The following is a 14,212-nucleotide window of genomic DNA, read 5'->3' as shown; positions in this document are numbered from 1 at the left end:
CCCTACCCACCTAGTACCACAGCTTTTTCAGAGACTTACCTCCTTTATTTCTGTTGGTCCTAAGAGTTAATCGGTCTGAATATCACTTTCACTTACCATCTTTGTTCTTTTCTTTTTTTTTTCTTTCTAGCACATCTCTTGTAAAACTATCGCTTCTAATTTAATTATCCTTCTCAATTTTTGAAGAAACTTATTCCTTCACAAAAACAAGCCTAGAATCTCTGTATTCCTAAGATTTCTCACAAAAACAAAGATTAACAGACCAGTGAGAAGATACGAAACCGTAAGGTTTAACTGATATCGCCAATGTTGCATACCATACTACGTTACACTCGAAAACTGTTTGAAAATGTTCGAAAGTAGTTGTTCGACAGCAGAGGAAGATACCCTACAGAAGAGGTAGTTTTTTTGGCTCATTCAGGAAAGTGGAGACGCGAGTCCCTTCTTATTTCCTACCACAGTATTGAAATTTGGTTGTTCTATTTAAAGAGCACTTTCTCCTGACTGAGCATCTCTTCGCCTTCCCATACATCTTACCCAATTCTTAGGCTACAATTCGGGGTAAATCGTTTCCCCTTAAGACCAACATGGATAAAAGTGACTCAGAGTCATTTCAAAATTTTCCTTTCTACACTCTACTGCATGTAATTTCATTCACAATGAGCGATTACCGGTACATAAGGTAATTCAGTTGTCATGCGTTACTCCTACAATTTGTATAAAAGTTTGTATGTTTCCCTGCCCCGTTAATATGTGGGCGAATGTCATCAGGTACACAACACTAAAACTATAATAATGCAGTGCGACGTACAAAGGAACATCATGGTGTTTTTACGTATAAATTGATTACCAACCATTTCTGTCACTCTATCCCTGTCACATTCAATAGTGATTTTCATAGTTACTACACAAGATCGAGAAATGACATTCGCAAATCTAGTGCCACAAGAAGATGGGGTCATTGGTCGTCAGTAAATTTTAGCGCCGATATATGAAACGGCTTAGACACTTCATTAAGGAATGCAGAGTCATTGCCTGCTTTTAAACGTGGCCTGTCCAAAGTTGTCTTTGATTCTTAACAACATTCTTTGCTTTTTACCCTCTGTATATTCTTTTTATCTTTTACATTTCTGTATTTTTAACTGGTTATATTTGATGTTTGATAATTGTATATACTCTTTTAAACTTTTACATTTTTGTATGTTTAACTGGTTCTTAATCTAAACTTAGTATTCTTCTGAGAACCCTTTTATAAACCACTTCGTGACGTTGGCATCCTCATTGAAGATTACTACTACTACTTTGTAAGATAAAATTTTCCTAATTCTTGCTTTGTTTAATTACACGGTCTATTTTTCCACGAAATTTCTTTATAGAGTTAGTCTCTTACGGAAATTCATCATGTGGTTGGGCTTTTACGAACGTTCTGATGTTCGTTAAACCAAGTCTTCAATAACAAACCGTCTGTAGGGCTTACAGACCCATATCTAAACGGGCGGCTTCAATTCAGGTCTATCAAGCGTCAAGAGGAGACTAAAGCATTCAACTGTGCGAATTCTCGTAGATTCCGCCGTCTTTCTTCCCTGACCTTTCTTTCTTGAATCCCACATTGTAATAACTGGAAGTCACTTGAGTGTCCTGCAATGACTGGTACTCAGAAGGTTCACGTGACTTCCCTTCCGAAGGCCTGGGGTGAAGTTCCATATAAACACCAGGCTCTGACACTTGATGACCACCAGATGGGGCGGGGATACCACTGTTTACTGTGGTTGCTTTTTTATTAAGCTCAGTTCGTCTCAACCGCCATATTAGCGCACCAATCACAATGAGCAAGAAGAAAACAATGCAACAAAGAGCGATGACAGCAGCCCGAAAGACTTGGGATTCACCTGTTAGAAAATAGGAGGGATTTACATCAGATATGAAAATCTGTGTCTCCATGAAAATTGGAGAAAATAATGAAGGAATCAAGTGATAGCTTTGAGAGGAATCAAATGATTATTACGAGATTATTCCAACATGCTGTTTAATTATGGATTTATTGGCGCTGTTTAATCAACAATTTAAGACCAGCTTCTTGTGTCCCCACAATACTCACTGGTATCTCCCTTTATGGTTTCTTTAGTATATTTAAGTGACTCTGCAGATTGAAAGAAAATAATAGTTAAACATTAAAATTCATAGAAGAGCAAGCGAGAACAAAAAACCTGCCCTTAATCTAGATTGTGGCCTTTCTCATCATAGAGGTAAGAGCATCAAGGCGCTTTTGTCAATTAAATCAATGGAAGTTGCACAAATTTTACATTTAAGTGAAAGTAAAATAACAAAAAATCTACTAAAAAGGATGTTATTCTATAATAATTATGATAAGAATTAAAAGGTGACCAAATGTAAATGCAGACCGGAATGAGAATTATCTATTAAACACAGAAACAACGGTGGTAGGTTAGTTTGCTTTTCGTAATCTGCAGTGGCCGAGGTTTTAAACCTAACTTATTCAGTTGAAGGGGAGAAATAAGGCCAGGCACAAACTTTTGAAACAGTGGCAGACTTCAACAAGGATCTGCCATTACTTGAGTTTAACTTTTTTCCAATTTGCCCGCGCAACTGTAACAATTGACTCTTGCCAAAAGGGAAGTTTCTCTTCAAGTCACAAAGCTCTCATGAAAGTTAACAGCCCACTAAACTGAAAAGATAGAGAAATTACTTTCAAGTCTCACGTGAGTGTTAACTCGCATACCTGGTGTGACAGATATCGAGGCCACTTTACTGGCATATCCTTCCAAAATTTGCTAAAAAGTGAACCAAACATGGTCAAAACGTGACAAACACATCTTAAAATTCATTGATATAAGGAAGTGAGATTTATCCCTAACAGCAAGTGTGACTGCACGTAAAAACATGGTTTGGTCCAAAATAATTTTCTTCATCAAGTGGATATTATGTTTAGATTATCAACTCTAAATTACAGAACAATTAAACAACACCCAAATTTACTTACACCATTGAAACGAGTTATTGCTCTTTGATAGGCAAAATAGTTTCCTCCTTTCCTCAGTTCTTTGTTGATAAAACTTCCATACGATTTCCCGTCACCAATAGTAAATTTCCAAGATTTCTCATGCACAGGATCATTTTCGATTTCCGCAGCGATGTAAAACGGATGAAAGTTCAAATTTTCGTCGTTTAAATCTTTCAGCTTCAAATGAAAATCCTTGGGAAGCTCTTGAACACAATCAGAGACTTTAAGAATGATTATTTGATAAGCACTGAAATGTTGAAAACGAACAAAATTCTGGTCAACATCATTGCGGTCATCGCCGTATTGAAAGGTGGTGGTTGTTTGATGGTCTTTAATGACTTGAGTTAAGCACTTAGGAACTTTTGCGAAAGACTTTGCAACAAAGTCATGTGTTTGTGTTCAATATAGTAGCCAGTTGTGCGATCTGATCGTCTTGGGAAGAATAGTCCTAAACAGAAATGTTGTTGATTGCAGAACTGGCGTTTTGTTAACGTTACAGTCAACAAGGAGATTTTTACCCAGTCTTGTATTGCAACTTAAGTTCGAAAGACCTAATTAAGGTATTGTATCTTTCTTATATCATGGGCTATGTACACAAGATTAACATCATTAGGTGCACAGTGAAAGCAAGAATTGTATCCTCCTCAGGTGAGTGTATCATTAATAGTTTATGCTTTTAGCTAATCTGTGACACAAACTATAAAACCATCACCTTATTGGACCATTCCTTTGTTCAGTAGGCCACAGATCAATTTCAGTCTGCAACTCAGCGACCTTCCTGGTGGTCAGTGATAGTACAACTGGAGCCAATGGCTCTGGGAATAAAATAAATATAATAATATGATTCGCAAAATATTTACATCAATTTCACGATGCATATTCTCCATACTGATCCCATACATTCCTAATCAGAAGTAAGTGATCATTTCCTTTATTCTTGTGACCACATTGTGTGATTCAGGGGTGATATTGTAAGGAGAAATTAGATGTTAGTCACTCTTGGGGGTCAAACGGTTACCTGCATGTTATTGCTTACCTCCTATTTTTGTTTCTACTTCCAAAGATGAAGGGAGTCCGTTGTTTCCACATTTTGAGATTCCATAAACCCGAAGGTCATATTTGGTACCTGGTACCAAATTATCAAGGGTATATTTTGTTGTTCCCTGTACATCTTTGCTGCCTTCGTGTGAAAAACTGTTGTTATAAGACTTTTTCCCAGAGTACTCAACCTTAACAATCAAACAATTGAGTCAAATGCAGATACAGTAAATACCACACCTGCACTAATTTATTTACGAATAAACTCTCACATGGACGTGCATTTTCATGATCGCAGCACAAAACAAAAAAACCTTATTTTTTAAAGGAGTTGTAGCATGTACATGCAAAACAACATACAGCTGTGCATGTACATATAACTCCTCTCACTTATTACAGTAGCTGCTCTTACATGGTAGTCATACTGATGGTACCAGTTCTCTAGTACACTTATGCATTATATTTATTACGACAGAAGTCATTTCCGTCTGTTCTCCTTGAACCCTTTAACTCCCATGAGTGATCAAGACAAAATTTATCCTTACAAGATCGATACAATATCAAGCATAGGAGTGATGAGAATAAAGTAAAATGTCAATTATGGGATTATTAGTTGATCCAATACCAATTTCACCAAATTGACATCATAATAATTGTATGGCAGACCGTAAGGAGAATTACTAATGAGATTTTGGGAGTTAAATGGTTAAAAACACTCTTTAGGTTATGAATTACAAAAATCACAAAAATAGTAGTTTCTGATTCTCAGATTCAAAGAGTTGTGTAAAATTGTGTCAAAACCCAAGTTGTTACAGCAAAGTACACTGAAAAAAAGAAAGCAAGCACTTCACCTTCCACTTTTCTTCCATAGCAGGTTGGGGTCTCACCCATTCCAGTGTCATCTCTGTGGACTGAGAGTCTGTTGCCCTCAGGTTGTTGGGTGCCTTTGGTACTTTGTCATATTAGGAAGTAAAGCAATGTAAGTATCATAGCCTTTTAAGATTCCAGAGTAAGTTTCTTCTTTAGTGTATTCAGTATATGCACTCTTTTTAATTTCCTATTTTTTCTGTACTTTTTTTCTTTGTATAAATAGTCCATGTTGTAATAAGAATAAATTAAATAAAGTGAATGTGGAAAAAAATGTACAGTCAATTGCGGTGAAAAGTTATGGGAAACACGAGGTGCATTTTGAATATCTCTCCCTATTCAATATATCAATTTCCCAGATATTAGCCAAATGAAACTACAACTGAAGAAAACCAAAATACCTCCATTTTCTTACTCTTGTTATGATTTTGAATCAGTTTAAACATTAAGCTTCTATGCAGACTAAATTAACGAATTCAAAGAAAAAATTTGCATGCTCTAATCTGTTGAAAAAAAATGATACTCACATATTTTCAGAGGTAAGGGTTGACTATATGGTCCAGGGCCAGCTTTGGTGTATGCTCGAACAGACACACTGTATCCTTGAACAGACACATTGTAACAAAGCTGAATATCATACAGGACAAAAAATGCTCTTGTTGTGTTAACAGTTTTGCTGTCGGCTGGAGATCTCTTTTGTCGACTTCCAGAAGATACCAATGATGCCTTGATCTCATATGAGATAACTTTGCCATAACTCTCTTTTCTTGTCAGAGGTGACCATGAAATATTGAAGGTTGTTTGGTTCAGTGAACTGAAAGACACATCATTTGGTGCTACACTGGGTTCTGAAAAAGGAAACAAAAACATTCCAATTCAGATAAGTGATCAGCTGTCAGCCATTGAACAAAAAATTTAATGACTATTTCTAGAATAATATTTGACCAAAACCTTATTCCCAAAGTTTACCTGAATTGTGTTTCAGTAATTCTTCCCTCCTTTCCCCTTCATCACATGTTTGTTTGTTTGTTTTTTTTTTTTAGGTATGTAGTCATTCACATTCAATACAATCATGTTCACCAGTCCTTCACTATTACATGTATGTTGAGAAACACTTGGAGTGGATAAGGAGAGTCCTTCCTGTACAACTCCTATAATACAGCTGTTCTCAACTCGTGTACGTGTACCTTGATATCACTTACTGTCAAATAACATTAAAGTTGAAAGAGAATCTAATAGTCCATTTATGATGTATTAAAATTCAGTCTTGGTGGCAAGGGGTTAGGGGAATTAAAAGCAAAGGAAATCACTTTGAGGTTGAGGGGCAAATGATTAGTTCCTTTTGTTTTATACCCCCTAGCCTCAGAACTATGTTAGAATTTTAATATATCAAAAATGGCCTATTGATTATAATATTTTCTACTTTACACCTACCATAATCATTAACAGCAACAGACAAGGTTGCATTTGGTCCAGGTTTGACTGTTGCAGCTCTGACGAGGAACTGATAGGTAGCCCCACCTAACACATCCACTGTATAACTTAACAAGTTTCCTCCTAAGGTTTCAGTATGAACATTATGAGGATCTTCATTGTGACTATAAAACACAGTGTAACTCCTGATAATTCCATTTTCTTCTGCTGGCTTATGCCAGGTGAGCTTTATCTTTGGACCAACTTGTTTATCTGGTATTATCACAGAATGCGAAAGGTTTGAAGGAATACTTGGTGCTAAAGTAATAGAGAAATGGAAGGTGAATTTTATTATTTAAACTAAACTGAAATAAACTTGACCTTTGGCAGAAAAAATTTACAAATCAGATTATGCATTTTTACCCGTTCACTTAAATTCACTTAAACTGTAGAGAGCAGTTCACTCATTATACTAATAATTATAATATTTTAACTCTGACAATATCATGCATAATATCATTACAATAAACCTGGTAAGATGTACATGTGCAGTATATTCCAGTGTTTCTTTATAAAAAAATGTTTCTTAGAACTGACACTGTTCAGTTTTAGCCTCTTACCATCTTCCAATGTCTGCCCAACTGTTACAGAACTTTTTGGTCCCTCACCACGAGATCCAACAGCCAACACTTGAAATTCATATTTGGTATACTTGTTAAGATTAGCAAAATCTTTAGTTAACGTTGTGGCTCCACTAACAGACTCCATGACTGAATTGCCCACTAAGCCATTCTGTCTGTAAAACAACTTATATCCTGTTATTGTTCCATGTCTGGCATATTCTGGCAGTGATGTCCAGGATGCTCTTATACTAGTAGATGAGGTTGCAGTCACAGTGAAGTTTCCTGGAGCTTGTGATGGAACTGGATTGTTGAATAAAAATGATTATTAGGTATTTTAATTTTACAGTTTCACAATGGTCATGTGCCTATAAAGGAACTGAATTGGTCAACACAAATGAAAGTTGTTTTAAAATAATGACGAAGTGTTATTTCTGTAGTATCACAGTGGTTGTGTCCTCCCTAAAACCTTGCAAGTCAGAATTTCAAGCTCTTTCAAGTCTGACATGAAGTGAACCTCAGTGACTACATGAATCCCTGATGGATTAAATGAGTGCCATTAAAGATGTGACTAAATGCTAATCTGATTTCCTTATGCAATGCAATGCTGAGTGGTATACCATGGAATATCCCACAAGTCACTTGTTTTTTGTCATTACCTGAACATTAATGTTGAGGGAAGAATTTGGTTCTGACATGACTCAAACAGCACTTGAAATACACTAGAAATGGTATCACATGCTTGATTTTGACAGGAATAAGATCAGAGCATACAATACGAGGAGTGGGCACAATACCACCATATATACAATTGAATTCCTGAATTCTGATTGGCTATATTTTCTGTGGTATGATATGAAGAAATACATTTTATTTGAAAATACGGGTGTGGATAAAGTATTTGCCTGGTGTATGAGTAAAATTAGGCTGTGAGATTTTATGTAACATTCTAAATAAGTAAGGTAAGTCATAATATCCCTTTCCACTTTTTCCTAACACTTGTAGGATATCAATGATATGGTAAATGGTACAGAGAAAATAGAATTAGTACCTGTTGATAGAAGCACTCCATAAACTTCCACTCTTAATGTCTTATGACCAAAATATTCTGTTGGCACAAAACGGATAAACCTCGCCAAAGCATACTCCTTCAGACCATGTTTTACTATTTCCTTCGCACCAGAGTTTCCATTAAAGACCTAAAATATCAAATGTTGCCAAAAAAGTACTGAATGATGCTTTCTGCAAAAGCAAGTCATGTGTCCAAATAAATAAAAATGAACAGTGATCAACATGGACATGTTTATTCACTTCTCATCCATAACACTACACCACTACACCACTACACCACTACACTACACCTGTGCACACTTTTTTTAAACTGCTTTTTGCATACAGTGTGAGCTGTACTGTAAGTACAAGAATATTTAAACTTTCCATGCACAAGTGACAGCAGATTTCCTTAGCTTTGAATTTTCCACAAGCCTACATCCAATCACTAAAAATGTAACAAACACAAGCACTGAAACAGTGATGAAAGAGGATAATCTACTCCTCTAATTCTAATATAGTTCTAAATCATTTGATCGAGCAAAATGAGTCATTTTAAATCAGAGCTGTGGGCCACACCAACTATTGATGTTAGCAGGTTATCATACAGTCATCTACATTACGCCTTAGAAGAAAATCATTTCAAAGTTTGAAAGACCTGACCTATGAAGCTTGTTTCAGTTTTTCACTCATTTCCCAGCTCTGATACTTGACCTGGTATTAAAACTGGTTCAACTTTACACAAACCCAAATGCTCTGGATCAATATCAGTATCTGGGCAACTGCCCACTTACCCCTCCCCTAACTCAACATTAACCTTAACTTGTTGTCAATTGACTGTTGTTGAGTTAGGGGAGGGGTAGGTGAGCAGTTGCCCAGATACTGATATTGATCCAATGCTCTCAGGTAACTGTCCATTATTATTTTGTCTTACATAAAATTAGGCCTAAGCTAAAGTGTACTTTTATGTAAATAAATGCATGAGCAAAATATTAAAAAAATGACAAAAAAAATCAACCACGTTTAGCATGACATTTCAATTACATCAAACTGACCTTCTCGGTGTTGTTTTCTTTATAAATGTCAAAGGTGGTATCATTCAATGATAACAGAATTATGTACTTTGTTGTCCACTGATTGATATCATTAGCTCCTTGGGTAGCTATGGCACAGATAACATAATCGTACAACAGATCAATTTGTAGGTAGTCAGGATCCTTCAGAAGGCCTGGTGCCCAACCCCGGCTAATTTTGTTCAGACGACCAAACCATGGTTCGCGGTTAGTATTTGCACGTATTGAGGCTGAGATGCTGTTGTCTGGAATTGAATCACTGCTGGTCACACCAATGGCCTGACTATGACATGCTGTTAAAAGACAATCATAATTACCATAAACTGTGGTTTCAACCCAGAGAATCAGTTTATCATACATGTAAAGTAACAATCATAATTGAACTGCACCATCTAAACATGCCCCAAGTGATTTTATCAGTAATTTGAGGTATTTGTGTAATGAACTGTCATTTAAATTCAGTGCAAACTCAAGGCTCAGAAATAAAAAAAAAATTATCTTTGTCAACTTTTGGCCTCTAATTAAAGAAAAAAACACCATCGGTAATTTCTAGCGGCCAGAATAACACAAACCCATAGGATTCTTACAAATTGCCTCTTCATGAAGTTGACAAAGATCACTGATAACCACTGAAATATTTTGATCATTAGGTCTGTTTACACCATCAGCTAACTACACAACCACTCCATAATTCTTTCCTATTGATTTACAGGTTAATAGTAAAAGTTTTAAGGCTGGCCACATTTTTAATTTGTAACATTTATGTTTAAATAGATCATGACATAAATTTATACATGTGCATGTATATCATCTTCTAAACCAAACTTAATCACACCTATCTGCTATACACAACTATATATACATTTCTTTAACAATATTCATGTACCTACATGTCTACATATACAAATTAGATGGCAAATTTTCCCGAGAATGCAGATTGGAACCCCAGCTGAATAAGGTGGCAGTTAATAGTAGTTCTTCAAAATATTCAGATATGCCATACCTCTTTGTTCTGAATACACTTCAACTTCACAAAGATTGAATCCTGAAGGACCATTCTTAAGATCCCTGATGGTGACATATCTTCCTTTCAAACTAGGACGGCAGAAGAATGACAAACTTTCTCCTGAAGGGACGTCATAAGTAGCTACCTGACCACATTTGGGACTAGTAATACTAGTATCAGTAATACTTGATACTGTGCCTGAAAGAATACCATAACAATAAATCACTGATAAAAAGTAGAAACAACGTAAAAGAGATGACTGTAAAATAATTCATATATTGATCAAATAGTGATATTCACCTTCAAAACTAGTCAGATTTACCTCACTGGTGAGCCTTTGCCTCAATAAAATCTGCCCTTTTTCTAGTGTGTAGGCTAGATTGACTCACAAAAGTTATGCATAACAAAGGCATGATACTAAGTAATACAGGCCAATTACCAGAAATAGATACTGCTATTAGCATTATTATTTGTAATAAGCTACATAATCCCTGCCAATACTCATGATTCTCTGACAGTTATTTTACACATCATCAAGACTGAGCTCCCACTAAAATTTCTATGTAGCCCCTCAATTATCAAAACTGCTCCTGTTCCTTGAAATTATAAACTTTAAGATTCCTCCTTGCTGTCATTTGGGAGCAGTCATTTCATCATCACTGAGTTTATTCAGGAAAAATATAACAAACTGTGTACAGGTCACAAAACTCAGTGAAGACAATATATCAAGTGATAAGAAAACATGACTAATTTGCACAGAGAAAATCTTTCATAAACTAAACTTCATTCTTACACTGGTAAATGTATGATTGAGTGATTTAAATCAAAAGCATAAAAATGGATTATAAAGTAATACACTTAATCAAAAAAATAGCACATACTTACATTTATGCCATTTCTCGTTAAATCATTTGGAACAATAAAAAACTAATGATTTTAGCCAATGAGCACAATCATACATCAAACTTGAAAAGAAAGTAAAATGAGCACAGCCAGCCACAGTTGCATGAAGCTAAAACACAATTCCTTTTTGCAACCAGGCTCAAGCAGAGCACAACCTTGAATGAGTATGTATGTGTACAACTGTCAAATCAAAACATCAACATCTGAACCTAACAGCAATTATATGATACATGTTCATGCAGAAATAGTTGTGGCTGTGGGTTAATAAGAATGGTGACACCTTGACAAAACCAGGATGGGATTGGATCGGATCACGGACCAGATCACAGATTGGATCACCAATCGCGAAAAAAAAAGATTTGAAAAATAAAATAATAAAATTGTTTTGAAATAATTTAATAAGAAAAAAAATATATGAATAAATGAGGGTAAATTTCTGAGGAAACCGTGGTGCTGTGTCTGTAGTAGAGTATAACAAGGTAATTTGGTACTATCAACTGAATTGATAACGTAATTAAATTGGCCACCCTGAAGATTTTCAAACATGATGCTTCAAGTGTTAGCCCTTTGTCATAGTGAACGACAAAGAAATGTTTCCCTCTGACAAAGGGCTACCGCTACAAATATGCTTTTAAAAAACCGATGGCCAATTTGCATCATTACCTCATTAATAATACCAAATTACTTCAAAATAAAGTCTACATGGCATAATAGAGTGCAAGTCCCACTGGAAGTTTTTTTTGCCTCAAAACTTCATGCAGCCACTTTCACGGCTGTGTCAAGGAGCTTTGTCTTTGTGTAGTGCCGCCATAGATGAAGGCAAGAAAGAGGTATGTATCATTTCACCACTCAGTTATTATTTCTTTTTTTAATATCATCGCATGAGTTACTTTTCCTTTATTCAATATCACTAACCACATGCAAAAGAAGGGGCAAGGTGAGGAGTAAGAATGGTTTAAATATGACAGCTGAAATGCATGTGAGCAATTCAGGTAAAGCAATTTCTTAAGTCACACAGATTTCAATCAGGCTTGTCACACAACATTTCTAACTAAAATTAACATATTTAAGTTTTTCAATCCAATTTTTTATTTATTATCATTTTTAAAAAAATTATATATAATTTTTTTATTTTTCCAAATTTTGTTTTTGGTCTGTGATGTGATCCGTGATGTGACCCATGACGCAAACTGTGATCCTATCCTGATCCTGCCTGTGATCTGATCCAGTCCAATCCAGCTTTTGTTGATGCTAAAAACCACAGCATAACATTTTCCCCTTTTTTCCTGAAGACATTAAGTTAAGAGTGCATAAATGACTACTTCAAAAGTAATAGTTACTGCACATGTATTAACCTACCAACTCTGATCTCAAATTTTGTCAGGCGAGTTTGACCCTGTATATTGACTATATACACTTCAGTTACAAACTCATCTTGTCCTAGATCCACTCTCCACCACGGAAACTTGTCATCTACCCCAAATGTACATGATCCATCTGCAAAGATCATATTGCTATTTCCATCAACCGCTTTATCACTTGTGCCATTGGCTACTGACCTTGAATGGTGATATGTTGGTTTTTGAAATGCCAGATTTTCTAGGAGAAAATGTACACATACAAAAAGGAAATGTTTCCCTGGACAAAGATGATTACTGTCCACATACTGATCATTGAATGACAGTTGTGTTGAGTTGTATTGAATATGTTTGTTACACTGTACATTGTATGGAAAAATTAAAACAAACAGCATTTTTAAAAAAACTGGTTGATGGTAGATATTACATTTTGAACAGCCAAAAGATGTACCAGCCTTTGCCAAAAAGCTGGAAACACAATAATTTCAATGTTGGAAAAAAGTCATGTACAGGTGTAGGTGTAAATTTAAAAAAAAAACCTCCATTGTAATTATGGCATTTTTTTCTACTTAGTATGGACTCCATTCTCAAGCTACAATGTGATACTTAACAGATTAATTAATCATGACATACTTATATTGCTTGCTTGATTGATTGAAGATTTAAAATTGCTGACATACTGGAATATAAATATCACCATTCTTCCACACTTATTAAGGCAACAGACCAAAAGGTAAATTTTGAGACCCAAATATCAAGAAAGGAAAATTGTCGCATTACACATATCTTCAAATACCAAATAAAGGATTTCTGTGAGATTAGACAAGAGTCTCAATTTAACCACCCTCCAAGAATACATTCAAGGGGCACTTGTTGATTTATCTACTTTTCATTACATTCAATTGTTTCCTAAAATAATTATTAACTCAGGAGAACTTTTCAAGGCTTTCAAGTTTGTGCAACTTAAAATTCAATGTGACTTTTGGCTGTAGTAATTATCATTATACAGTTTGCACACTCAACATGCAAACATAAATCCATTTATTTTACCCAAAATAAGAGTGTACTGGTATATGTTTTGAGATACATGAAAGTCTTGGATGAGTCAATTTTCAAAAGAGGAAAGGGACTTCACCACTTTATTAAGTTTAGTATAAAGAGTCAGTGAAAAGTTACCACGTGAATAGACTTCTACCTCACACAGCTGAAGATTTTATTCTTGTGTGGTTAAAATGCCAACATATCTACCAGTTTTCAGTGGCTTGGTAAAACAAACAGCTGATGCAATGAAGTTATGAAAATCATAGAGCCCTTCACAGAGGGTGTTGCTTGCAACATTAGGAAAGCTACCTGCAGATTTTGAGGCACTGAAAGTCAGAATTACATATAGAGTTGGGTTCTATGTGGCATACCTAATTAATTATAATAGACTCTCCAGTAAAGAAAACATCATGGAAATGTTATTTGGCATATTAAAAACAAGGATTTCATCACATTCATTATGCAAGTCCCAGAGTATCCTTAATAGACTGGCCAGGTAAAAAAATTATTACTAGGGGTAAACTTCTGAGTGTCCCTCGTGAAGTGTAGACTAGTGCTGACACTTGGGAACCCTGGTTCTAGAACTTCAGTCCCTGCATTGACATTTACTAACTGAACTCTTCAAGTAACCAAGAGTAAGACCCTTGGTGGAAATCTTAAACTGAAGAAGCCCTATATTGACTGAGCAATTACAAGATCAAAACATCTGGGCTAATTAATAACAAGGTCATTACAGCTTGGCCAAGGTTTCACAAATTTCTGTCACATCTAAACTGTCTTGTTGTTTAGCAGTTGATTACAAGATGATGTATGCATGGTTG

General features: G+C 35.5%; 1 protein-coding gene across 2 annotated transcripts; it reads right to left on the bottom strand.

Annotated features, from left to right (window-relative positions):
• Positions 1 to 23: 23 nt before the first annotated feature.
• On the bottom strand, positions 24 to 13,700 carry LOC149037141 (tyrosine-protein phosphatase Lar-like). 2 transcript variants are annotated; one of them, XM_089186917.1, is made up of 15 exons: positions 13,527 to 13,700; positions 12,352 to 12,591; positions 10,087 to 10,287; positions 9,066 to 9,376; positions 8,012 to 8,159; positions 6,961 to 7,263; positions 6,362 to 6,658; positions 5,455 to 5,775; positions 4,912 to 5,012; positions 4,059 to 4,251; positions 3,735 to 3,837; positions 3,002 to 3,269; positions 2,741 to 2,792; positions 2,099 to 2,140; positions 24 to 1,889 (listed from the first exon to the last, which is right to left on the bottom strand). In XM_089186917.1, exons 2-15 carry the CDS (start codon positions 12,500 to 12,502, stop codon positions 1,543 to 1,545), a joined length of 2,838 nt encoding a protein of 945 aa, XP_089043043.1. In that variant the 5' UTR covers positions 12,503 to 12,591; positions 13,527 to 13,700; the 3' UTR covers positions 24 to 1,542. The 2 variants fall into 2 exon arrangements, with proteins under 2 accessions (XP_089043043.1, XP_089043044.1); XM_089186918.1 differs by lacking the exon at positions 2,741 to 2,792 and having other exon boundaries at positions 620 to 1,889.
• Between the last annotated feature and the right edge of the window lie 512 nt (positions 13,701 to 14,212).

This window comes from Pocillopora damicornis, chromosome 11 (assembly GCF_964200805.1).
Source record: "Pocillopora damicornis chromosome 11, jaPocDami1.2, whole genome shotgun sequence".
In the NCBI taxonomy this organism is placed as follows: domain Eukaryota; kingdom Metazoa; phylum Cnidaria; class Anthozoa; order Scleractinia; family Pocilloporidae; genus Pocillopora; species Pocillopora damicornis.
The sequence above is the reverse complement of the archived record's forward strand: the minus strand, read 5'-3'. Positions and strand labels throughout refer to the sequence as shown.